At 48.1% G+C, this 26244-nt stretch overlaps 1 protein-coding gene across 1 annotated transcript; it reads left to right on the top strand.

Moving 5' to 3' along the window:
* The first annotated feature begins 472 nt into the window (after positions 1-472).
* On the top strand, positions 473-20749 carry SERP2 (stress associated endoplasmic reticulum protein family member 2). The gene is made up of 3 exons (XM_028106941.2): positions 473-652; positions 5252-5324; positions 20342-20749. Exons 1-3 carry the CDS (start codon positions 569-571, stop codon positions 20380-20382), a joined length of 198 nt encoding a protein of 65 aa, XP_027962742.1. The 5' UTR covers positions 473-568; the 3' UTR covers positions 20383-20749.
* The last annotated feature ends 5495 nt before the right edge of the window (positions 20750-26244 follow it).

Raw genomic sequence — 26244 nt, 5'->3', positions numbered from 1 at the left:
CCCCCCACGTCCGCCAGCCGCCGCCTCCAGCGCAGCTCTCGGCCAGGCGTCAGCGGTGCAGGGGCGACCGCCCGCCCCGGCTTAAAGCGCGGCCGTCCCAATCCGGGTCCTGGGCCTCGGTGGGTCCCCGGCCCTGGAGGCCCGGAGCAGTGGCGCCCCCGCCCCTATGAGCGCACAAAGCCGGGGGGCCGCCGGAACCCTGGGCCCCGCCGCGATCGGCCGCTGGATCCCGACCGCCCAGGGCGCACAGTGCGGCCGCCGGGTGCGAGGGAGACGCACGGCAGCGCCAGCCTCCGGGCTGCGCTGGTTAGGTAGCAGGGGGGACCGGAAGGATGGCGAGGAAGTAGGAGAGGGTTTCCTGAGATGAAAGATTACTTCCGTCCGGGCTCTGGCCTCTCTCTGGAGCCGGCTCGTTGGGGGCAGGGGAGCGGGGCGCGCGGGGCTTTGGGGGCTGCGCCTTGCCACCTGCAGCGCCCGCACCGGGCGGGACGCGCGCGGCCCTGTCGGGGGGCTAACGCGGGGGGATTCTTGCAGGTGGGAATCGAGGGCATTTCCTAGCGCCCAAGCCATGGTGGCCAAACAGCGGATCCGGATGGCCAACGAGAAGCACAGCAAAAACATCACCCAGAGGGGGAACGTAGCCAAAACCCTGGTAAGGCGGGGGCGGCGCCGACCCGGCCGAGCGGGGCAGGGCCGGCGGGGGCGGGGCGGGGCCGACCGGGGCTGGGGGGCGGGCGCAGGGCCCGGCCTCCCGGCTCCCCTTCCCCGGGCCCGGCCCGCCCCTCCCGCCGGGTCCCGCGGAGTGGGCTCTGAGAGCCGGGCTCTGGGAAGCGAGCACCACGAGGTGGTCTCGTGGGCGGCGAGGGTCGGGGTGGTGGTGGACCTTCTGGAGTGGCTGCTGGGGCTACCACCGGGGCTCGGAAGAGCCTCCCCAGGAGAGGATGGGGCCTTTGTCTGTGGGAAAAACGGAAAGTTACATCCTTAAGGAACAGTTAAAGGAATTGCGTGACACGGGGCCCGGAACCTAGTAGGTGCTAGAACGTTTGGTGAATGAATGAATGAATGAATGAATAGGTAGATGGAGACCACTTACCATCACCTCCTTCCAGGCTTTGACCCCTGCCCTCCACCCTCAACAGACAGATTTAAGTTTTCTTTCCAGCCCCTTTCTAATGGGGCTGTATAAATTGGAAGGGCTCAAAGTGCCAAATGAGGTTCAGACCCCTGTTTCCTTTCATCCTCCTTTCTCTCCTTTGCCTCTTCCCTAGTGAGGCCTCTCACCACTGGGCTGAAGTTTAAATGTAACATAACTCTTGTTCACCCTTTGAGTTTTGGCTCATCCTAATGGTATGATCCAGAACTTTGGAGACCAGATTAAAGCTTTTATAACTGGATTTTAAAGTAAAATCTGGGCCTTGTGCACAGGGGTTTCTTTTAGCAAAGCAGAATATCTTCAAGAGAAAATGCCAGACCTGTGATTTTGGACATTCAGAGGCATGCCTGGGATGAGTTGTTGGGCAGTGTTGGGTCTCCAAGTCTATGAGCCAAGGCGCCTGGAATCTATTATCCTAGACACTTAAGCAAAGTCCAACTGAAGCTTGGGGTTTGGCTGGAAAAACTTACAGACCTGATGAGGCCATTCCTTTTAGCCAAAGAAATGATGCTGGTTTGAGTAACTGAGCAAAAAGCTAGAGCTACAATCATCACAGCAGAATTCCTACAAAACCTAGCAGTACTATGGCAGAGAAACCTTAGGATCAAACTCAGCTCTACCCAGAGCTTTATACACAGCTCTAGACTTAAGTTACGCTTGAAATTCTCTCATAGGGTGTTAGATCATTTAGTTATCACCTTGCAGTAAAATGCAAATATACCATTGAATCAGAACCACTTTTCACATAGATCTATTTTCCCTATTTGTTTTTACTCAGAAAAAAACAAACCGTGCTCTCCAAATTGACCTTGGAAAAGCAAATTTTAATTGATGTTAAAGCACTCAGGGTTTTATATTCCTAGGAGATCACTTCGTCCTAGATATCATACAGATTAGCTGTGTGGTTCTTTTTAATGAACCAAGAACTTAAGGAACTAGGAAAGTTATTAACTGAACTCAGTTGACAAATATCGCCTACAAAATTAGCAACTGGGGAACTGATTTGCAGAGCTGATGTATCCATTAGGCTTGGTAAGCTCAATGTCTGCGACCTCCAGCTTTTCAAGGCCATTGGAAGGTGTTTGAGACCTGGGGGAAAGGGAAAGTTACTGTCTTCAAAATAAGAAAAGAAAATTTAAAAATTGGAGGAAAATGTTTAAATATCTAGGAAATGTACTTACCCCCATTTCAACTCAACTAAACTTTCAGAGCTGCATTCAGATTTGTTTAATCTATGATGCGAGTGAATTTTAATAAGTTCTGATGGACCATGGAATGGTGCCTGGCACCTATGCGGGTGTCCAAACGGCCCTGTTACATTTGTAGTGAAAGTTTTCCAAACCAAGCCACAATCTCTGTTTGGCTAAAGTTAACCAAAGAAGGGCTCTTTGGTTAACTTTATTGTAAATGGACCAGCATCCAAAAAGAAAAATGAAATTTTCTTTCAAAAGGAAATATTTTAAACCCTAAATCTCATTCTCCTAATTACAGGTCAAACACAGTTATACTTTGAAAGAAGTAACTTGCAAGGGATAACCTGTTCAGGAGGAAATTGAGGACACGTGAACAGATTCTAACTGAAAATTCAGAATAATCTTTCAGAAATAAACCCCTTCAGTTGTATGCAGATGCTTCAATATTTCCTTAGCTAATAGCTATGGAGTGAATACTATTCTCCCAGATAGCAGATAAATTGAAGAAACAAAGAAATAGAATAATCATTTTGTGATTACACAGTAGTAACTTCTCTAGAACGAAGAGGGATTTAAATTTCAGAGTTCAGAGTTACCCTGCTGGTATGTAATCACAGGGAAAGCCAGTCCCTGACATTCCGAAGCCTCAGGAAGTAGTGAACTCCTGTTTGAAATGAACCATGTTATTTGCAGAATTCTACTGCTTTTGTTACCTTTCCCAGTGATAGATTCAGGCTTGCGTGCATTGCCTCAATGGGATTGTGCTGGGGGCTGCTTCCAAAAAAGAGGAACTTAAAGCTCTCAGAAAAAGGATATATTGCTGTTCTTGAGCTCTGAAGGTCCCCCAAATAATATTGATTCACTGGAAAATGTCATCCAACAGATTCTGGAGTTATATAGTCCAAACTCAGCATGTTGGTAATTTGTGTTTTTCTGCAAAAGGCAAATAATGGACTCCATTCGGTATCTGCGCTAGACCAGTAATTCATGTATAAGGCTCCTGAATTCACTTGTTGGCTTTGCTGGAGTTAGAGCTAAATGAACTTCTTATGTAGCATCAGCGGGATGACAGCAACAGAGCTGGTTTCTGGTCAACTCTGACAGATTGTTAGGGCGTTAGTGAAAGAGGGTGGGGAGGGGTAAGTGCCACACTCTGTTAGGTCACTTTATTTACTATCTCAATTATTTACTTGATCTACCCTTGATCTGGTGTTAAGGGCCAAAGAAAGACACAGTAGCAGCACTGGGTAAAGTTATGCAGTTGTGTAAGACTGATTGTGTCCTCGTCTGGTCAAGCGCAGCTACCATTCCAGGTGCTTCGCTCCTCCAAGAGTGGTGCTAGATACAAGCTTGTCAAGGACAGAGCGCTGAGGGGTTTTCATCTTTAGAGTCTACCTGCCATTAGCAATTTAACCTATAGTTCTCTAGTAAGAGAGACGCAGGGACAACCTTATCACCAGTTAGGAAGTATTTATAAAAAACGGCAATATCCTTCCTAGACCCTGTCTCTCCTCGACCTGACCTAAGAAATCATATTCAATGAAGTTCGTAAGCTCATTCATTCTTCAATGAGCACTTATTTAGCACCTACTGTGTTTAAGTCCTGTGCCAGGCACTGTTGTGCATTGTAACAGGACAGTGCCTGTCCTCGTGAGTCCATAGTCTGGCGGAGAGACAGACAGCACAGACATTATCACGAGAATAAACAGATACGAACTGTGATAGTTGCCGTCCAGAAAACATACCTGGTGATGTATAAGTGGTCAGTGAGCCCACTTGAGGTAGAGGAGTGGAGGCTCTCTCAGAACGTACCAGGCAAGCTGAGAACCAAAGCATTGTTGCTTATCTGTAATAAAATGTGTTCTCTAATTGACGTTGGTGATAGCTTGTTTTTGGCTCACACACATGAGGAAACATTGGTGAGTTCTTTATTTTTTTCACTCCAGCTTCTCCCTTTTTATTTGAGAAAGTCACCACTTTTATGGATGCCTGTCTCTAAAAATAGTTTTTCCACTGATCGATTTGATTTTAAGGACCAAGCCCTACCTGCAAATAGACCTAGAGGGGTTGTGGACGGTTGTTCTTACTATGTCTGTGCTGTCGGTTTGAGGGGAGCAGGAGGTATGCAGGGCTCTGGTGGTGCCCTTCTGCTCCCCAGGGAACACAGGGATTTCGCCAAAGAGAAAGCTTCACTGAGGTTCAGGAGCTTTATTACAAAATGCTGCTTCCTTCGCATATCCACTCACGGTTGCTTTGGTGCTTCTGCCATTCCAAGGATTTCCACGGCACCAACTTGCCAACTTTTTTTGGCCTGTAGAAGGTTTTGAGAAAATAGCTTTTCTGTGACGTTACTTGGCATTCACAGATTCGGGGAATTAAAGATGACCCTATTAATGGAAGACACCCAGGTTCTCCGATGGAGCAGACCTAAATCCCAGCCCTTGCTCAAGTGAACAAACTTCGGGTGTCCGTTTCCCAACTACAGATTGGAGATAAGACTATGCCTTGCATGGCGTTGTGAGTGGTGGAAATGTGTAGACTGCCTAGGGGAGAGCCTGGCTTAGAGTGTGCCTTCAACACATGGAAGCAATTTGTAGCAGTATTGTCTGGGGCTCCCAAACCGCTGTATTGGTTTGTGGATTTTTACCCCATCTGTCCCCAGAATATTTAAGCCCACAGAGTTCACTGAGTTACAGGAGTATAAATAAGGTTATGATGAATCTTTTCACACCTATCTGGACCCTTTACAATTGAATTTCTTCATCTACGTCTGCCCACTGGGCATGGAGACTGGATCCGTCTCACTCACCGTGGCATCCCCAGCCTTTAGTAGTGTCTAGTAATTACCCCACAAATGTTTCCTGAATCAATGAACTTAACCTTCCTTTCCCCCATTCCCTTTCAGAGGCCACAAGAAGAGAAATATCCCGTGGGACCATGGCTGTTGGCACTGTTTGTTTTTGTTGTCTGTGGCTCAGGTATGGGTTTTTCACTGATCTCACAGCCCGTGTTCTGCTCTGTCCTTCAAAACACACTTCACAAGTAAATAGACAAAAAAATATATTGGTCTGGGATTCAAGTTAATCCCTGCCTGAAGCCTTCATCTTAGTGGGTTTTGATTTGATCTCTCTGGTCCCCCAGAGCAAATACGAGACAGAATTGATATACTATCGAATCATAATCATAAAATGATGACACCAAGCAATTAAATTGGCTGAATACACTTCCGAGTTCAGTTAAAACTTTGTGTGAAAACATAGCCCTAAAAGGGCAGTTAGAACAGGAGCCACCTGTCTGCCTGAGATAGATCCATTTCCAGAGAAAGGGAGAGGCTTTCTGCCTTAAGAGGAAATGCCACAGAGCTCCTAGATAGAGCTGAGCCTTTGACCTGAGCCTCAACGAACAGTCACCTCATACCGGAGGGTGGTAAGTTCAGACAGCTTTGCTTACACTCACGTGCAAACACACACACACGCAGGGGAGGCTTGAGCAAAAGATCATGCATTTGTTTTGAGTTGAATTCTGTTACTGGAAGTCTTGGAATTCCTGGCCCCCACGGGTTGGGTCTCGAAAATCGTGGTAAATGAGGAGAAGTGGGGTCACTTCTAACAAGGCAGGCCTTCCATGATTCCCAAGATCTCTCACTCAAAGAAACAAAACTGTACCCCATTCCCAATCTTTTACCCAACATGGGGATCCCTCGTCTTTAACAGACGTTACCCAACCTCTGCTAGAATACTTCTGAGGGTGGAGGGTTCACTCCTTCAAAAAGCCTCTCGCATTTCTGTATAGCTCTATTTCTGTTAGAGACATCTCCCCGCGTTTGAGCTACACTGTGCTATCTTCCCAATAGTTGAGGTATGAACTCCTAAAACCATGGAGCATAGACTCATTCTCTTCTGAACATCTTGAATCTTCGGATATTTTAAAGATGAGTTTAAACTCTGCAAACTAAACTCCCCTACTTCTCTCAACCTCGCCTCATAAGATGTGGTTTCTGGACCCCTCTTCTGGATGCATTGCATGACTCTCTTAAAATATAGAGCATTTGCAGCTGCGGAAGTGGGTCTAGAAATGGTGTGACTGCTACAGAGGCAGAAGGATTATCACGGCCCTTGATCCCATCATTCTACTTCTATTAATATGACCCAAGCTTCAGTTTATTTTCAACAGTCACAGCACATCCTAGACTCACATCGAGCTAATAATGACCAGCCCAGCGCCACCAGGCTCTTTACATAAATGTCCTGCAAGCTTCAGAGATGCATCTCCACACCTCCCCCTAATCCAAGCTGTCCCTTGTCCCCATCACACATTGCTTTATTGTATTCATGGCCCTCATCAACATATGAAATTATTTCGTTTGCTTACTTATTATCCATTTTCCACTACTGGGACATAAGCTCAGGGAAGGCAGTGTTGATTGTCCATTAAATCTGTACATTCTTGTAAGTATTTAGCACGTAGTGAGTGCTCAGTGTGGTGGGACGGATTCATGGATGTGTAGATGGATGAATAAAGCCAGACATTCCGCATACTGTAGATAGCCAGTTGATTTTTTTGAGACCTAATATACAGCTTCATGAATATTTCTATTAAAATTGTATAGTTGGTTGTCAGTTGTCTTTTTACAGAGTAGCCACGAAGTCTAGAAAAGTAGAAGAACAGACATAATAAATGGCTTGCCGATCTTATAATGTACGATATGGTCAGTGACATTACATGATATGGTCAATGCATCACCTTCATTAGCAATGCATGGTTCAGAGCACTGTAGAAAATTGCAAGGAATATGGTGCATCGAAGCCACATTTCCATCAGCGCCAGCATATTCCTCTGTTATGCGTTGCCTCAGATGATCTATCTCTGATTTTCACCCCAGAACAAAACAAACAAAATATGCCTTTAGCATGCCACACAAATATCAGAAAAATAAATCTATATAAAAAAGTAATCTGCATTTTCATGCTTTGTGGCAAGGCTGTTCATTATTCGATCTTGAACCTTGAGCCTTTTATCTAATCATCTTTCTTGGCCAGCTTTATAGTCTCTGAAAGTATAATGTTCCTCCAAGTCACTGATAAAGTCTAGACATGGAGAAGCCCACGGAACGCAGTTAGAGACAACTCCCTTCAGGTTGACCTTGAACCTCTCAGCAAAACTCGCACAAACAATCACCATGCGTTGGGGGTCCCCTGTGTGCCTGGCACTGTGCCGGGCTTTGGGAACACAAACGCCTCCAAGGGCCTGTAGGCACTGAGGGAGGAAGATAAGGAATCTGTCTGTTGTACCTGGGGCGGGGGGAGTTCTGTGATAGTGGAGCACCCCGCGTGCTTCGTGGGCACGGATAAGGGATTGTCTTCATCTGTTCGGGCTGCTATAACAAAATACCACAGACTAGGTGACTTGTCCGAGCACAATGTATTGCTCACAGTTCTGGAGGCTAGAAGTCAGACTGGGGTGCCAGTATGGTTGGGTGACGGCCCTCTTCCCGGTCACAGACTTCTCATTGTGTCTTCCTGTGGTATCCTCACAAGGCAGAGGGGGGAGGGAGCTCCGTGGGGTCTCTTTCATGAGAGCACGGATCCCATTCATGAGGCCACCCCCCCTCATGACCTAATCACCTCCCAAAGCCCCCACTTTCTACCACCGTCACACTGGACATTAGGATTCCAACATGTGAGTGCGAGAGAACGCAAACAACCAGACTAGAGTGGGGACTTGTAAGTCATCCTGGGCAGAGGAGAAAGTTTCCCAGACGAGGTGCCATTTGCACTGAGTGTCAAAAGACAAACAGCTTGAGATGGTATGCGAGGCTCAAGAATGGCCAAAGCCCAGTCCTAGGGATCCATGAGCCCAGTCAGCCCGCAAGCCCACAAGCCCACAAGCCCGCAAGCTGGGGTTGTCAGGGACTAAATAGGTCCAGAGCCAATATTGGGGTTTTTTTGATGTCAAGATACACATTAACTGCCTGCACCACTGGGTAGCCTATGGGCGGGGGCAGGGGTGGGATAAGTCAATAAAGTCGTTCGGTCTGTTTTTCTCAAACCTGTGTTTGTTCTCAATACCCATCTTTTTCAAAGGGCTTAAGAACCTTCTCTAAATTACATTTTCATTACAATCTTGCCAGGCTATTGGCCTGTATAGTGGGAACGGTGTCTTTTCCCCCTGGGTAAATTGGGACATCTGCTGACAACAATCTTTTGGAGCCCTCCCAGCCTCCATTCGTTTTTTTCGGGGATTAAATACATTGGCTCTGTTATGCTTTCTGTTATGCTTTTTGTCCAGGGTCCTGGGGTGGGAGCCTGCAGGGCCCGGAGTTGCGGATTTCAAGCGGCTGAGAGGACACAACCCGCCCCACCCACCCCCCCCCACACTCCCCTGCTTCAGGTCCCGTGCTCTTCTAGTTACCCTGCTTGAAATCTTTCTAGTCAAGACCGCGTTGCCTTTATGGAGAGGCTAGTCAGGAGTTGGGTCATCTTACTTTCTCTGTGCTCCGTTAACGTGCTACCATGAACCCTAAGTCATGAGCATCATCTCTTTTTAAATCATAACTAGGAATAATCCACTACACCACCTTTTTTTTTTTTGCTAACTTTAGCTTTTTTTTTTTTTTTTTGTAAGCCTCAGCTCAAGCCAGGCACTGTTCTCACAAAAATGTGTCACTCTTCTCAACTTGTCCTTGGTACCGTGCCCTTCCTTCTATCTTTGTATGTGTTCTTCTCTATCCAAACATGTCATGAAAAACACAATAACTCCGTTAGATCTGTCCCTGTTGCCTCCTCCCTGGGATGAGTCACGATTCCGTTCATCTTGCAGAGCCTCCTGTCCCTCTGGAGTTTCTCCTTCTGAGGGTTGCAGGGCCAGTGTGTTCTCTGTATGTGAAAGGGGGCCATTTCCACCAAGTCCAGCCAGTCAGGTCCTCTGCTTCGTGTCATGAGACTTCTCGGTGATAGGATGATTGAAGCTCCTGGTCACTGTTCTCTCTCAGTCCACGTGGCTGGTGGTTCATAGTTTGTATACTTTTATGCAGGAAACTTATGGAATCTTCGAAGATTAATGAAAGTGTTGATCATTGATCTGATTCTCTCGAAAGACTCGCTCTCATTACCTCACTCTGTTAACCCACTTTTCTAATAATGATTGGTTGGGCAAAGTGCTCTTTTTAGAAGTAGTGTGGGTGTACCTAGGATAAATAAATATTCAGGTCAGGCGAGTAATCAGGAATGCACATCTTATCTGCTTTCTCAGCTAGCTTGTGGGAAAGGATCAAGACTGGGAAAATGTTGGCGTTTAAGTATATGCTCTCTTATTGGCCACCCTTACTCCATTTTATGTGGAAAAACAAGTGCCCAAACCTCCAGGAGGTTACCAGACCCCTTAACTATGGGGAGCGATGTGTCACAGCAGAGTCCTGACCCCTTGCGTCTCGGCTGCTTTGCTGCGGCCTTCCTCATTCTCCACACATGCTTCTCATGCCTGCAGCCCTGATAAGAGCAAGATAAAGAAAAGGAAGGGGGAGGAATCAGGAGAGCCGGGAGGGGACAGAGCACGGGCGCCCAGAGACCCCTGGCACAAACACGCACCGGGCCAACGCTCGCCCCCTCACCAGGAAATCAGATAAGAGCGCCAGACCTCCTGGGGCTGCCCTGAGCCCAGGCACTGGATTGTAAACTCTAATACATTGTCCCGTTGAGCTGCAGTTGGAGGAGGCTCTTTAAATACACCTCCCTTCAGACTAAGTAGATTTCCACTTTCCGTGATTGCAAAAGGGCTCTTGGGCAAGACACTTCTTTGAAAACTGACCAATTGGCAGTGAGAGGGTAAGAGGTTAAGAGGCCTCGGAGAGGGGGGATAGTTCTGGAATGTGCCAGATGTAGGTTCAAAGCCTAGATTCGCTATCAGCTGGACAGCCTTGGACACATGATTTACTCTCTGTATCGATTTCCTTATTGATCAGAGAGGGATAACAGTAGCCCCTGCATCCACAGCAAGCTTGAATCCTGCAGCTTCCGGCGGTGCGGGTGGGGAGCGGGTAAGGCTTGGTTTCCATTTGCCTTTCCTCCTTCCAGGCTCAGCCACTCGCATAGGTCTTGATCTTTAAGAAAGCAGTGGGCCCTGCCTCTCCACTCCAAGGATGAGTGTCAGCAATTTAAGTGATAACACTCGGGTGCCTGAGACTCTGTTCCCATGATAAAGCATCAAAATCTTTCAGACCTCCCCACACAGGAAAAGGGAAGCACCCACACGCAGAAATCGATGAATAGGGGTTTGTACTTTAAGCTGAATATCAGAAATAAAATGTAAGTTGCATTTCCTTAACGCAACCTGAATGCACCACTGTTTTGCTATAAAAGTTTTCTTTGTGAGATACGAAAGTTTCAGGAGCAGTGTGTTCTTTTGAGACACAGTATTCTCCAGATAGGACATCTCAGGACCATACTGTTCTTTGTTTTGTTTAATTTGGTAACTAGCTCTATTGTTATTCATATTATATACATTCTGTCAGAAATCAAAAACCTGTTTCTCAGAAAGCCAACTACCTGTTTTTGAGTCCCCTCAGAGGATTATTCCAAATGGGCCAGAAACTTGTCTTGTTCAAGTCTTGGCCTGGGACTTCGTTTCACTTGGGCCTTTTTAATTGGTCGCATTTGTCTTTTTTTGATTTCCAAGGACCCCAGATGCACACTGAAGCCCAAAGGATTGAAGCACCTCCCCTGCTTAGAGACTTTGCTGTGTTTTCCTCTCCCCGGTTTATAAAAACATGGTCTTCCATTTCTGCAGGCGGTGGGGCCTCTTTCCAGATAAGCAGCTCCTCCTGGCTGTCCCGGTCCCCAGTGGCAAACCTGCCCCCTTGGGAACTGTGTGACAGCTTCTGAGGAGGGCTTGTTCTTATCTGAAGACTCAGAGACAAGCGTGACCCAGAATGTGCGTCTGAGGCGGCAGAGATGCTGTCGCCCAGATAGGCCAACTGCTATCTCTGCAAGACACCTGCGGTCCTGACGCGCTGCCCCAGACCATTAATGAAGGAATTCACCCCCCCACCCCCCCACCCCCCACCCCGCTTGCAACCCAGAGCCCTCGCCTCAGGGGTTTTCCTCTCCCCTTTGTCCTCAGCAACTTTAAGAGCTTTTGTTGGGAAGGATTCGGAGGCCACAGCCCAGCTCTGGGGAAAGTATGCTGCAGTTGACCAGTCATGTCCGCCGTAAGCCTGGTGTTGGCAGCAGGGCCCGTGCCCATCTTTGCCAGCCCTGGCAGAGCCTTTTTCTGACGTTAGGGCCGCGGTGTTGACAGGACAACCGTCTTCAACATTTTCAGCTTTTCTCTTTGACTAGAATGCCTTCCGGCTTCGATGAAATTAGGTCTTTTCCTTAACATGCTGGCTGTTCAGACTGGTTGGTGAGTCAGCATCTACACATATCTTGTGATCCTGAGGCATTATGCACCTTTTCCGAGCCCTGGTGTGAAACTGTACGTTGACAGCCACAGTCAACATGGCCGTACCCTTCCCCGTCCTCAGCCCTCACTGAGGTTTCCACTGGGTTCGTGGAGGAGTCATCTCATTCCCATGATTCCTTGATTCCCAGAGGGAAACCCTTACGTACCAGCCCTGCCCCGGTCCCTCCCTCAGACTATTTCTCCCTCACGTATTCCTAATTTCAATTTTATTCCTCTCGCTCTGGCCAAGCTTGATATTCATTTCCTAATTAGAGATTATGAGAATTTTAATGGCTACGGAAGCCTGGGTATTTTCGAAACCGATGAGCTTATATCCCCCATCAACGGGAAACCTCTCGGGTAATAGGATTAACCAATGACTGTTATTTCGTTCGGACTTTTCTCTATTTCCCAGATATACCTTTATAATCAGAAAAAATTAAGTGTATCTGAAGAAGAAAACATCTAGACTAGTGGTTTTTAGCCTTTAAAAAAAAAAAAAAGAGCAGCTGAACTCTGTTCAAATGTTAGAAACAAATGAAAGAGCCCCTGTTGAGGTTGAAGTGGGATCTGTGTGCTTGTGAGTGTGTGCGTGTGAGTGTGTGTGTATTTGTGTGTGTGACTCTGTGTGTGTGTGTGTGTGTGTGTAGGGGGTACCTCCTGTGTTGCTGGATATTTTGAGTTTTTCATCCCAGGAAGGGACTAGACATCTGGACCCTCTTTGCCCATCAAACAGGAAACTGTCTCTGGCCCAGAGCTGGCCTCTGTCATGACAGAGCTAACGCCGCTCAGCAAAGGGCCTGCTAGGTTGATCGGGCGCATGAATTGTGAGTAGCCGCACTATTTCTTTGCAGAGACATTCCCTTTGTCACTTAACAGACTACACTCTCCTGAATCCTCCAGGGACTCTGCCTGCCAGGGGCACAGGAGAGAGGGAGGTAAGAGCATGCCACAGACAGGGCCGTTTTTCAGGACCGCCTACTCAGAACAGATATGAAGAAGTGCTTGAACCTGAGGGGCCTGAACCCCTCCCATTCCCCCAGCCTCATGTTTCAGGTGGTCCACCTGTCTCCCTTTACATAAGGCCTCTCCGTTTCTGGAAGGGCCAACACCCCTACCCTCCCTAGGACCGGCGGCTTTTGTTAAGAACGGTATGGAGGAGGGAAAGGCCAAGTCACCGCGTGCCGGCTCCAGGGCCGGGCTCCCTGGGTTTGAAACCTGGCTCTGCCACCTACTAGCCATGTGGCCTTGTCCAACTTCCTCCCATTCTAAGCCTTGGTTCTCCCATTCTTAAAAGATGTGGGAACGGTCTCTAACTCCTAGGACCTTAGGAGCTTGTTGTTACCGTCATTATGTTGATGACCCTCAGTCACACGGTCTCCCCACCTCTCAGCCTCCCATGCAAGGTTCTGACCAAGATTCTGAATGCTGACCAGAGAAAGAAAGAGAACATTTGGATCTTTCTAGTGACTTTCTTGGGTTATGGTAAGAAATCTCGTATGGGGATAGATAGCTCTGAGGTCCTGAGGGAGCTGTGGCAGAACCAGCTCCCGCTGCACAGGTAGGGGACAGGTTTGTCAGCCAGAGGTCGGTGGTGTCAAATCTGCTGGGGCAGCTTGAGCCTCTTCTCTATTTCTAGAAAGAATCCTTTATAACCTAGCGGATGGGGGTGAGGAGGACCTGTTCATACAACTGTTTTTGCTACCATTTCCTGAGTACTTATTACAGCACGAGGCCCCACATGTACCTTTTTCTTCGTCACATAATCCCCACAAAAAAAAACTATGGTGCTCATTTTTCCAGACCATGGAACTAAGGCTTATGAAGGAAATCAGCCAACATCCCACAACTAAAGAGTGAGAAAGTTGTTACCAAACCTGAACTCTAAACCCATCCACTTCCTATTACCCTGCCTTCCTTCTCTCTCACCACTTCCTCCCAAAGTACTCCCAAGCGGAAGTTTTCCACCAACCCTAGGCCTTCACCTAGGTTTTCCTAGGTTGGTTGGTTTTCCACCAACCTTTCAGCGTATGACTGCATATTGGAAACAACTCCTGTTAAAACATCTCCTACTTTCCCTGCCAGAGGTTCCAGACGCACAGCCATCCCGGGTCTGCTCCCGGATGGATAAAACCTTGGCCCAGCCACGGGCTGCTGGCTGACTGGGCCACCGGGCACCCGATCGCCTTACCCTTTTCTGGACCTTACTCCAGGACAGATTGGAATTCACCATGTCTGCGGGTCGACCAATAAACACTGGCCTTTCCTGGAGACCTCCAGAATGATCTCAAAATTGTGACACCCACAGTGGTTGTCACCCCCCTCTGCTCCGAGGCTGGCTGGCCAGCAGGAGGTTTGAGAGACTGAGCAGGCCTGCAGGAGCCCTTCCGTTTCACCACCGAGGAAGGACTGAGGACAGTCCTCTGCTCGGGAACTCCTGCCTCAGGACCTGAGGTGGACACTCTGGAAAAGATGTCTCATCCGCCATGGGCTCCATGAGGTGACCTGCGACCTCCCTCGTTCTGTGCCGCCCTCTGCCCTGTGCCCCATGGAGCATTTGGGTTTGTGTATGGTCTGCTGCTCGGAAGAGCATTGCTGCTGTCTGCCATTTTGCTGGGCATAGAGGGCATCCCATTCTTAGCTAATACTGTCCCTTCTTTCCACAGTGCCTTTCTGCCCTCACGGGTCCTAGGCACCTCTCTCTCTTCCCTCTTCTCCCTCTCTGGAGAAGAAACCGGGAAATGCCACTGGGAATAGTATTGCCTTTGACTTTCTTTGTGCTGACTCCTCCTGAGAGCTTAATGACTCACCTTTGCAATGTCTTATTTCTACTTGTCTCTCACAGACCCTGTCCTTTTTTTCTTACCCGCTTTTTTTTTTCATTTTTTTAAATGAAAAATGATCAAAATTATGTCATTTCTAGAGTTGTCTTATCCTCCTAAACGATATTCCTCTGGCCTGTCTCCTCCTCTCAGTAACTCTCTTGATCTCACTTATCATCAACCTTATTTTCAATAAAAGTGGCCTTCTGCAGCTTCCTGCTGCCTGGCAGGCAGCTCTCTGGCAGCCTCCTATTGTCTAGCTGTCTGACAGTTTCCTGGGGGATCCCTTCCTGTCATCCCTGTGTCCTTCTGGCACCCCCAATTAGCTGGGATGGGTCAGTCCCCCGGGTAAGAGAGGGTTGGGATGACATAGTCCCAGAACTTAAGGAGTTTGTGGTCTTTCATGACGTCCCCTCCCCTCCAAAGACTGAGCTCTTGTAACATCAGAATGTAAAAGTAGTCATTTGATGTTGACTCTTGATTCACAAAATAATTGTTTGAGGTTTTAAATATGTGTGTTTCCTCCATGCTGTTTGCAAGTATTCACCTTGTGTTCCTCCAATGAATATTTACTGAGGAACTATTATGTGCCCGGAGCTGGGCTAGGCCCAGAGGTACAGTCAGGAGCAAAATCATCCAACGTCCCAGGGTGCCTGGGTGGCTCAGTCAGTTAAGCATTCAACTCGTGGTTTTGGCTCAGGTCATGATCTCAGGGTCCTGGGATCGAGCCCCACATCGGGCTCCACACTCAGTGGGAGTCTGCTTAGATATTCTCTCCCCTCTGTAACTACTCCCCCCGCCCCCTGCATTCTCTCTCTCTCTCTCTCTCTCAAATAAATAAATAAATCTTAAAAAAAAAAAATCATCCAAGGTCCCTGCTTTCCTGGAGCTTACAGCCTAGTGGGGAAGCAAGATAAGTTCATCAAGTAGTCATGCTGAAACATGTGACATTTCAGACATGACAGTGTTTGAAGGAGAGGCACATAAGGCTGTGGAAGCATATAACGCAAAAGGCGGGTATCCTCTGGGTAAGTGGTTCTCCAGGTGTGGTCCCTGGACCAGCAGCCCTCAGCATCACCTGTGACCTGGTTAGAAATACTCGATCTCATTTCCCACTCTGGACCCACTGGATTAGAAACTCTGGAGGTGGGGTCCAGCCTCTATTTTCACACATCCTTGGGAGACTATTTTACACATGCACGTGTGAGAATTCTTGCTTCAGATGGCCAAAGAAAGCTTCCCTGCAGAAATAACTTTTGGATTAGAAGGGAAAACCAGGCAATAGGGCAGGGTAGGAGAAATCTTTCAGACAGAAAGAATGGCATGTGCAAAAGCCCTATAGTAAGAGCAGAGAGCTTTTGAAAACACGAGGGATTACCCCAAGAAAGAAGAGCAATACAAGATGCGTCCGGACAGGTTGATAGGGCCAGGATATGCAGGTCATGGAGGCCCCATCAAGGATTGGGCAATAGGAAGCTTTTGATGTGCTTTAAACACAGGGATGACACAATCTTATTTGTTTTCATTTAAAGAATAATTCTAGCTACAGGATGAGCAAGGATTGAAGAGGAGCAAGAGTAGACCAGTTGGAGGGCATTGCAAGGGTCTGGGGAAAGATGGCAGTAACTTGTACTAGGGTGGCTTCCAGAGACATGGAGAGAAATGTGCATAATCACAAGATACTTAGGTATAAGTCCACAGGTCTTTGGTGGTCAGTTGGAGGTGTCAAGGAGGACTCTGGCTTTTGGGGTTTACATGCAAGATGGCGGATAGTGATGCCAAGTTTGGCAGTGGGAAGAGATCATGAGAAGGTCCTGTTGTGGTTGAAGTGTCTTTGAGCCACCTATGTGTAGATTCCAGTTAGATAGTGGAAGGTGTGGGTCTGGAGCTCTGAGGAGATGTCAGGGCTGGCAGTACACATAAGTGAGTCATCAAAAGCTAAGTGCCACCTAAAATTGTGGGCCAGGGTGAGGTCGCCCAGGGAGAAAGAATGTAATGAACAGAAGAAAGCCAGAGGAACATCATTATTCTTGTTTACTGGTCAGGTGGAGTTAGAATGACCCCTGCAAAACCCATGTAGTGTGAAGAGCCAAAGAGAAGGAAGAAAACTAGAAGCCAAGAGAATATAGTGTCACGAGGCCAAGGGAGGAGAGGGCTGAAGGAAGGAGTGCTCAACAATGGCGAGTAGGGAAGTAAGACATAGAGGCAGCTAGAAAATGCCCATTGGATTGAGTGACGTGGAGGGAGCTTTGTGGCTTTAGCAAGAGCTATTTCAGTAGACTGAAAAGAGCAGAAGCTAGACTGAAATGGATTGAGGTGGGGATTGAAAGTAAGGAAAGGGAGTGAGTATAGACAGCTTTCTAGAAAAGGTGGTTGAGTGGAAGAGAGGGCACCTGTTGTCGGCAAATGTGGAGTCAGGAGGATCATTCTGGTTTGTTTGGATGTGAATGGTTCTTGCATGCGAAAGCCTAAGGATTTCGTTGCAAGGGGTGGTTAAATAAAAAGAGAGATGTGACCATCGGAGGCTACCGAAGATCAGGAAGCTAAACAGGTTGCAGAGGGCAAAGGCTCCGGGATTCTGTAGCTCCTGCTCTAGCCTGGATTTTTCTGAACCTTAGTGACCTGCCCAAGGCCAGATGCCCTGACCTGGAATGCCTGCCGTCCCTCCTCTTCTTGGCATCTCTCCTCCCTGCTGTCTGGCTTACCCACAGCCCCTTTGCTACAGCGTGCTCAGCTGTTTTCTCAGCTTTGTTCACCCACTGTTAAGTTATTAACTTGTCAGGGTCCAGACTCCCCACTTCCTTTCCCACTTTGAACCCACTGTTGGCTCCCTTCCTGTTCTCTGCCTCGCAAAGTCAGCAGTTGGAAGGCCGGGGTTACTCTGCAGGTCATTACTGGTGGCCACACAGAAGTACAATTACTGTAATTGGTGTAGAATGTTGAAGGTTTCTTAAAGACGTTAATACAACTGAAAAAGGAATAATAAACACAACCATCTCTCCATTATCTTAAAAGTGGAGGCAAATGGCGAGCTTAAAATAAACTTTATCCAAAGTCATTTCTCCAAGCGGGTCCAGGTTTAAAGAGTCACCTGTAACCATGAGAAGGACCATCAGATTCTCACATGTTAATTCACGGATTCCATAGGGTCAGGAGTGATCTTTAGTCAGTTCTTAAAGCAGATTCAGTAACTGGTAAGTTGTTTTAATACAAGTGTTGCAACTCTGGAACAAGAAAATTTTGTCTGAGATTCTTTAGGGAAATTTGCAGCAGGTCCTTAAACAGAACTGAGTGGTTTTATCATTACCTAGCCCTTTTGAAGTCATGAATGAACCGAATGGGGCATGATGGACTTAAGGCACAGACTGTTTCCTATTTGTTGACCTACATTTCTTGTCTAAGGATAAAATTAAGGGAGAAATAACATTTTTGAGCATTTTATGATGGGCAGATTTTTTGCTTATGTCCTGATATTTATCCCTTGCAATCCTTTGAGATTCATATTATCTACCGGTGTACAAAGAGAGAAATCAGGGCTCAGAACTATTTGGGAATTTCCCAAAGTGCACACCTCTAGAGAGCGGCAGGTGGCACGGGGTACTTGAGCTCCGGTCTTCCTGCTCCTGCGTGGAGAAGAAGCAGTCATTACTGTAGGAATGGTAATATCAGCAAGAGCTCCCATGCACCGAGTCCTCAACGTGTGCAGAGCCTTCGTCTGTGTCGGATCATTTAATCCCTGTAACAGCACCGCAAGCACCGTGGTCCTCGTTTTACCCAAGAGGAAACAGTCTCGAAAAGGTTAAATTATTCGTCTGGTCACACGGCTATTCAGTGAAGACCTGTTTCCATCTGACCCTAACATTCCTCTGCAAACTTGTTTGTCAAGATTAGAGATGTTTCCCCGATCCCAAGAACATGAGGCATGGTGGATGTAAATAGCTTTTCCCCAACGTTATTGAATATACAGCTGCCTCCCAGCACTCCTGTTGAGCTGGAAGACGGAATGTTTATTTAATTTTTATTCCCTGTCGGCCTTGGGAGGGGAGGCCAGACCTGCCCGCCATTTCCATGAGCTTATCCATTTCTGTAAAGTACTTTCTCACCCATGTAGCAACTTCTCCCGCCAAGACCCATCGCCAAGCCCAGAAGCAGCCAAGGAGATCTCTGAGCATGACCAGAATTAAATATCACAAGTTGTTGAATTCACTCCTTCGCTGTATCTGGAGAAGAGCCCCTCTGATCTTCGCACAAACGGGCTCGCTTTAATTTTCCATGTAATTCTAACAGCCTCCGTGTTCCGCCGGGTCTGCAGCAACATCATAATGGAAGAGGGCCCACCGCAGGTTGGTGTAGTAACCCCAGAGAGGCGAGCGGAGATCATCGTAATGAAACAAAACAGAAGCAGAAATGAAAGCCCAGCACACCGCCCGATGGAACACCTCGCATAGACTCCATGGTCATATTACAGCAGAGTCTAATCAATGACTTTTTCACTAGGGTCACGCTGAACATTTATGAAAAATTAATACGATGTCATGTTTGGAGTACATTCAATTTAGGAGCGTAGTGATGATGTGTGCAGGGTTTGGGGTTTTATATATTTATTTTTTTTTAGAAAAAAAATGCATTCATGCTTTATCTCTCCTTCAAATCTAGCTGTCCAAGAAAGATTGCCCAAGGCCCTGCGTGTTACTGGTCTTTGTACACCCGAAGCACAGTACCTGGCGCACAGTGCGTGCTCGCTAACATTAGATGATGAAATGCCAACGACTTGTTTCCTGAGGGTTCTGGAGAGCCTGTTTTCCTGTGGCCTCTCTGCTGCATTCCTGTTTATTCTGTGTTTAGACATGATTCAGGGCAAGGATACACCCAGCCTCGCCTCAGAAACAAAATCCTGCCACGCATGGTAGCTGCCATGTCCCTCATTCCCGTCGTCCTCATCAAGACTGACTGACATTGCCCTCTGGAGAGGGTGTAAAGTAGAAGCTGGGGCCTGATTTTCCTGGGACGCGTTTGACCGCGATAGCTAGCACCAGGCCGGGGAGCTGTTGAACCAGCTCTTAGCAAAACAAGCCAGGGCTCCCGGAATTCTCTGTGGGTTTAGATGCTTCCCCCCCACCCCCCCGCCCCAGCGGGATAAAATCAGTGTCGCTGGGGATGGGAGCTCGCTGCCTTGCAGAACCTGTGCAGGCACACGGGAGATCTGGCACCCAGGGCTCCCTGCAGTCAGGGGCACGGCGCTTGGCGCATCTGCTCCAAGCACCTGGCCCGCATTCCCAGCTCAGGGGCTGCTGGTTTTCCAGGTCACTGCCATTTGGAAAAGGCAGCCTCACTGACCTGTGAAATGAGTGCAGTGCCCGTATAGAAAGCCCTGTCCCCCTCTCCCCAGCAGCCACTGAACACTTCTGCGGAAGGGGTGGGGGCAAAGCTCTCCGAGCGCCTGAGGGAATTCTAGTCTTCACTCCTGATGGAATTAGCAGGAGTCATCCATAAATCCCCGAGGCATCCATCATCTATCGGCAGACAGAGCCAGGCTGCCTTTTTTTTTAAAGAAGTTCACTGACCTTTTGTTAACTTAACTCCTTGTTAGGAACTATCTCATCAGCTGTATGCTCCCACGACCAGGGCCAGCGGTGGGGGGGGGGGGGGCAGGAGCAGGAGCGGGGCTGGCTGTGGGCTGGGGTTTCCAGCTGTGTGCTGCCTGGTACCTGAGCTGTCTTCTTTTCCTCTTTCAGCTGTCTTTCAGATCATTCAGAGCATAAGGATGGGCATGTGAGGAGGCCCGGGGCTTTGACGCTGCCCCTCCTTCTGGAGGGCGGAGGACCACTTAAGCTTTTAGCCGGGTATCTGTGGGAAGCAAACAAGCCACACAGAATAGAAAAAAAGGTTCCCTCAATTGTTCTCTGATCACTTCATCGTGGATGTCAGACCAAATTGCCTTCTCACAGGACATCTTGGTCCATCCGTGTTCTGGAGCGGAAAGGACATTTTGCTTTTCTGTTGGCGGGATTGGTAGCTCCCAGGTGTCTGCAGCAGCGGGCTGTCTGGTTTTGCCCTTGGTTTCACTGATGTATGCATGTGGCCCTCTGAATGATCACCAGTTTACTTTCCATGGATTCAGCCTCTCCTCCATTGGGAATTGGTTTTACAAATAAATGTCTTTGTTCAACCTTATACCATGTGTGGACTACCGTGAGAAAACTGCAGTGAAGAAAATGCCAGAATAGCTCCAGGTGGGATTGCCGGGGCGGGGTGGGGGGCGGGGGGGGGGCACTGGGCTAGACGATTGGGGCAGGGTCAGGAATCTGTGGCTGGGGAACCAGAGCTAGATTTACCTTCAAGCTCTTTGCCCACAATGAAGCCCTGGGCATCTCTAATGACCTTGGATTTTCCACCCATGTTACTTTTTAAATTTTTTGGTCTTTTGACGTTTTGTTGTTCTTTTTTTCAGTGCAGAAAAGGCACCTACAAAGTGTGTTAAGTTTCGATTAGCTGTTACCCCTTCTTTGTCTGCCTGAGGACTTGGTGGGGAGCAGATGTCTGAGGCCTCTTTATGAAAACCAGGCAACCTCAGGGCCCAGCCCTGCCCTAATAAAGAGCACAGGAGGGCGGGAGTTCCACCTCACTCTGGGTGGTCAGCCCCTGGGCTGGTGGGTGCAAACCTCCCCTCCCTGGCCAGCCTCCCCATCAGCCTCTCCAAGTGTGGTCGGCCTCTAACTGGCATCCCAGCCTGGGGGGCGGGGTGGGGGGACGGAGAACGCATCTCAAAATGCAGACTCTGGGGTTCCACCTCAAGCCTACTAAATTTGAAGTGCTACAGGCGGAGCTAAGACTAATGCTTTGTACAAGCTCCCTGGGTGAGGCTTATGCACTCAAAATTTTGAGGACCACGATCCTAAGAAAGCCCAGCCATAGAGGCAGTGAGTTTTGTCCCCTTCCAAGCAGCAAAGGCAGCCAAAGCTTGCTCTCAAGCAAAACGATCCTGGCGGGGTGGGTGGTGGAGGAAGGGGCTGGTCAGCCGGCCCTTTCTGTCCCCGCTTCTGATGGGGCCTAAGGAAGTCCTAGGGGCAGCCACAGAGATCAGCAACGGGATTAAAGATGTACACCGTGCAACTTGAAACAGGCCTCGGTTGCATTTTAAAATTCCATCTCTGCATTCTTGGCAGTGTTTTTCATTCCTGAATATTGTGAGAGCTTTAAGCACAGAAGTGGCAGCAGTGGCCAGGACCTCTCTCAACCATTCGGGGGCTTTGCTGTAAACAGCACACTTGGAAACGGGGAGTGGTGGTGAGTGGTAGGGGGGCTTTGGGTCCCCTGGAGTCTTTCACCCCAGATCCTTCAGTGATGTTCTTTAAGACCTGCTTTTCTCCTATTCTCCTCCCTCGCTCTTCCCCCTGAGAAGAGGGTAGCAGGCTTGCTCCAAAATTAGCAGCCCTAGGGACAGCCCCCCACACTTGTGCTCCCCCACCGCCGCCCCCCGCCCAAGCCCCTCCCAAGCCGGCAGAAGGCACCTGCCACCATGAGGGCTGCACACGAGATGCCCTGTGAGCTGGTCCCCTCATCCTGTTGGCTCCTCTGCCTCTTCTCTTCTAGGTCACTAAGACCAGTGTACTGTGAAAGATAACACCTCAGGGCTCCTGCCAAGAGGCCGGAAGAAGAAAGGCCACTTGACATCAGGTTTACCTCGTCTGCTCTCGCACATGCCCTCTCTAGCGGGAAAGGCCATGGCTGGGCCAACACTTTGGGGCTCCTCCTTTATCGGATAGAGTCTTCCCCCAACACGAATTTGGTCTTTCCCACAATAGTAGTAGTCAATGGGGGTGATTAGGGAAACTGAAATTTGGCCAGATTGGGTTCCAGATAAACCCAGCGGTCCCCAGGTGACAGGTGTTGGGTAAAACTTCCTGACACTGATTTATCTCCCTAGGCTATGCGATCATGTACAAATTGGTTTTCTATTACTTCCCAAGGAGCCTCCCGGAAGTACTTGTGTATGACAGTCTGCCCTCCCCGGTGACTTCTTCTATCACTCTTCTGAAAGAGGAGACAGGGGCTGCCCCAAGTAAATTATAGAGTCATGGTTGATTTATGCTGTCCAGCAGAGACTTACAGACACTTTGTGCCATGACACATAGTAAGAAATACATGGCAACCGAAAGCACAACACACCCACCAAAACAAGTTTTCCAGAACCACACTTATCCCTAACATATGTCATGCACTCTTCCCGGCCCCCGGACCCTTGGACTACTTAATTTTTTAAATACTGGTTGCACCCTACTCAACGGTTCTTATAACCCACAAATAGGTTCCAACCCACAGTTTGAAAACACTGCTCTTCGGGCGGAAAATCAAGCCCTTAGTGGGAGACAGATGAGCAAGTCTCACAAGGTAAGAAAGTTTACATCTCACTCTGCATTCTGGTGAGAGCCTGAGTCACACCAGTCATAGACCATCAGTACCTCCTGGCTGGCACATAAACACTTTCTCTGTGTCTTTCAGGTACGTTGGCAGATCCCACAAAGAGAACACTAGCAACCCCTTGAATTCATTGAAATAATGTGAAATAAACACCACATTCCCTTTGTCAGCAATCACTTGCTATTCGTCACAATCACTTGGGGTGGGGATGGCTGTTTTTTCTTTTCTTTTTTTTTTTATTTTTATTATGTTCAGTTAGCCGGCATATAGTACACCATAAGTTTTTGTTGTAGTGTTCAACGGGATGGCTGTTTTTTTTCAAGCAGGAATCCACCCCGGGTCGCGGAGAATCAAAGTCTCCAGGGAAGATGGGCATATGCATATGTATTGGTTTTTCCTGTCGGGATGATTCTGATGCTGCCCATCCACCCATTAGCATTTGGGAAACAGACTCACCGGTTTAAAAACTTTGACTTCGTTTAAGCCAAAGCAGGGACTCAGCAGTAGTACCCCCAAACCTAACTCTGCAGCAACTCTGCACGGGAGTTTCTCCCGCCGTCGTTTGAAGTATTTGGGGCTCTCTGCAGAGCCCCGCAGCAGTGAGATACGATGTCTTATTTGGCTCCAGGTCTTGTGTGTCCTTGTGTCTCAAGTAGATCACAGAGTGGGGTACAGGGTGCTTAATACTTGACTCCCAAAGCCCTGTAGGAGGGAAATGTGCATGGTGGGAAGGCTAAGGGCTTCCTCCAGGTCTCAACCTCCCAGGGCACTACTTAGAGATCAAACACTGTTTCTGGGAAAGCCAGTACACTGAAGAAAGAGCTCGCCGGTCCAGAAGAGAAGGAAGTGTGCACTCCTACATAGGCTGCTCTTTGCTAAAACACAATTCTCCTCCTCTGCAGACACAAGAACATTCTAGCTTAAGATCCGGTTGCTGCCATGCTGCGGTAACAACTGGAAAGCTCAGGCACTCAGCCGACAGGTGTTCACTTTTCTCTCACACAAGCCTGGCTGCAGCAGGCTGGCTAAGCTTCCCTGCAGGGAGCATCTCCACAGTCCAGTTTACACCACCATCACTACCCAGGGTCACTGAGGTATAGTAGGGACAGCAGTCTTCGCTGCCCTGGCCCAGAGGTGCCCCTTCACTTCCACTCACCACGACATCGGCCCCTGCAAGTCCCATGGCCCAGCCCATCTGCAGGGAAGACTGGGAGATGTGGGGGTACATGTGGGTATTTCGGAACTCTGTTTCGGCCGTAACACTTACTGTATCTTGAGCATGTTTTACGACTGTGAGACTCAGTGTTCTGTTGAGGGCAGTTTTCTAGCCATCACCTTTTCTTTTTCTAAATTTCTAAATCTCACTGCACTCCTAAGGCCTCGAGGGCCTGTCTGGGCCAGGCTCACAGACGGTGGCTCAGAGAAGGCTCACCGTGTGCCGTGGGTAGGTGACCTTGGCATTTATGGCCCCAGCCAGGATGTTTGTAAGCACGAAAAGGGGTACTATTGATAATTATACCAGGACACCAAACATAAACGGTGACTGTCCTGGGCAGATCAGGACATATGGTCAGCCTGCGCATGGACTGATGCACAAACCCTTATCTCAAGAGACACTGGATTAAGTTGGAAAGTTTGCCCTTTCACAAACCCGTAACATAAGGCAGACTCTCCTAAGAAATTTAGAATTTAAACCATAAAAGTGATACAAGTAATTGACTTGCCTTGGCAGAGCTGTGAGAAAACCTTTTGGGACTCCCAAGGATATCAACCTTCTCAGTGCCCCAGTGTGAGTGGGGAGTCGAGTGGGATGGTGGCCAAAGTCAAGCTACGCCCTTGCTGGCAGGGTCGGGGGAAGTGCTGGGAGGCAAGCTCTATCTTCGAAGTAACTGGAAAGTTTCAGCCTTGAATGTTCAAAATGCCATCGGTCAAAAGAGAGGCATCTATTGCACCACTGACATCTTGAAAGTCCTCAGGATACAAACCTGTACACAAAGACTTCTGTTTTCTCTTACTTGGACAGATACAAATGTTAAATATTGCATTAGGGACACAAGGAGAACTGAGGAGAGCTGCAGAGAGCTCTGGAAGAAAAGCCCAAATAAATATTTGTTAAAATTGGCCACAAGATTTTTATAAGTAATCCATTTCTTCTTGGGGGAGGGTGAAAGGAGGTACAGAGATGAGAAGGGAAGTCTCTGCTACGAAGAAAAGCCCAGAGAGAAACAAGCATAGAGTCATCGCCCAAGTTTTACCGCAAAGCATTCTTAAGCATTTTACAATCTCCACACATACTTGGTTTTTTGAATCTCCCCAGAAGGTCGGTAGACTCGCAACAAGCACTTATGGAGGGCTTGCTGTGTACAGGTACTGCTCAGGGACTTGTTTATCTGCTCGTGGACTCCTCACAAAACGCCCCTCTGGTAGGTGTCATCATTATCCTTGACTCACTGAGGAAGAAACTGAGACTCAGAAGGTTGGAAAAATTTGCCAAAGAGGATGCTGCTGATGAACGGGGGAGCCGGGATTCAGACCCAGGCGGGCCGGCCCCAACGGCTGAGCTCTTTATCACGGTGCTGCCCTTCACAGGGGCCTGATCCTAACGAACAGAAAGAACTGGTTTTGTTTCTGTTTCGGGTTTATTTTCACTGCTATATATTACAGATATAGACCAGTGCCTGGAGCTCAAGGATTGTTCATGAAATGAATGATCACGTTGAGTCGGCAAATAGTAGACCCTTGATGAATACGCACTCTCAGCAAGACTGGAGGGGTCAGGGGTAAATTTGAATTGTAGAAATGGCCCAGGACCAGAAGTCAGGCCCCCGGTCTCTTGCCCCGACTTCTGCCCATCACTTTTTCTCTGGACCTTGATGTCTGCAGCCATACATTTGAAGATATCCTGCCCTCCCACATCACAGGGCTGTTGTGGGAAGCAAATGATAGGATGTATGTGACACTGCTTTGAAAAAACTGTAAAATGTATACAAATTATATATGTATATAATTACATCTATGTATACAATTATGTATGTAATCCTTGCTGGCAACCATATAATAATATAATAATAATTGCTACTCAGGACAGGTGGGGACTGCATAGAAAAAAAAAAAAAGAAAGAAAGAAAGAAAAGAAAAAACAATTCACATTCAAAATCCTACCCCTACCAGGACCCTGTCTTAAAACAACAGACTCTCAGCGGCAAGAATGCCCAGA

Source organism: Eumetopias jubatus, unplaced genomic scaffold, assembly GCF_037043125.1.
Source record: "Eumetopias jubatus isolate StellerSeaLion01/CBP00866 unplaced genomic scaffold, mEumJub1_p1.0 scaffold_3, whole genome shotgun sequence".
Classification (NCBI taxonomy): domain Eukaryota; kingdom Metazoa; phylum Chordata; class Mammalia; order Carnivora; family Otariidae; genus Eumetopias; species Eumetopias jubatus.
Note: the sequence above shows the minus strand (reverse complement) of the source record. Positions and strands in the feature narration are given on the sequence as shown.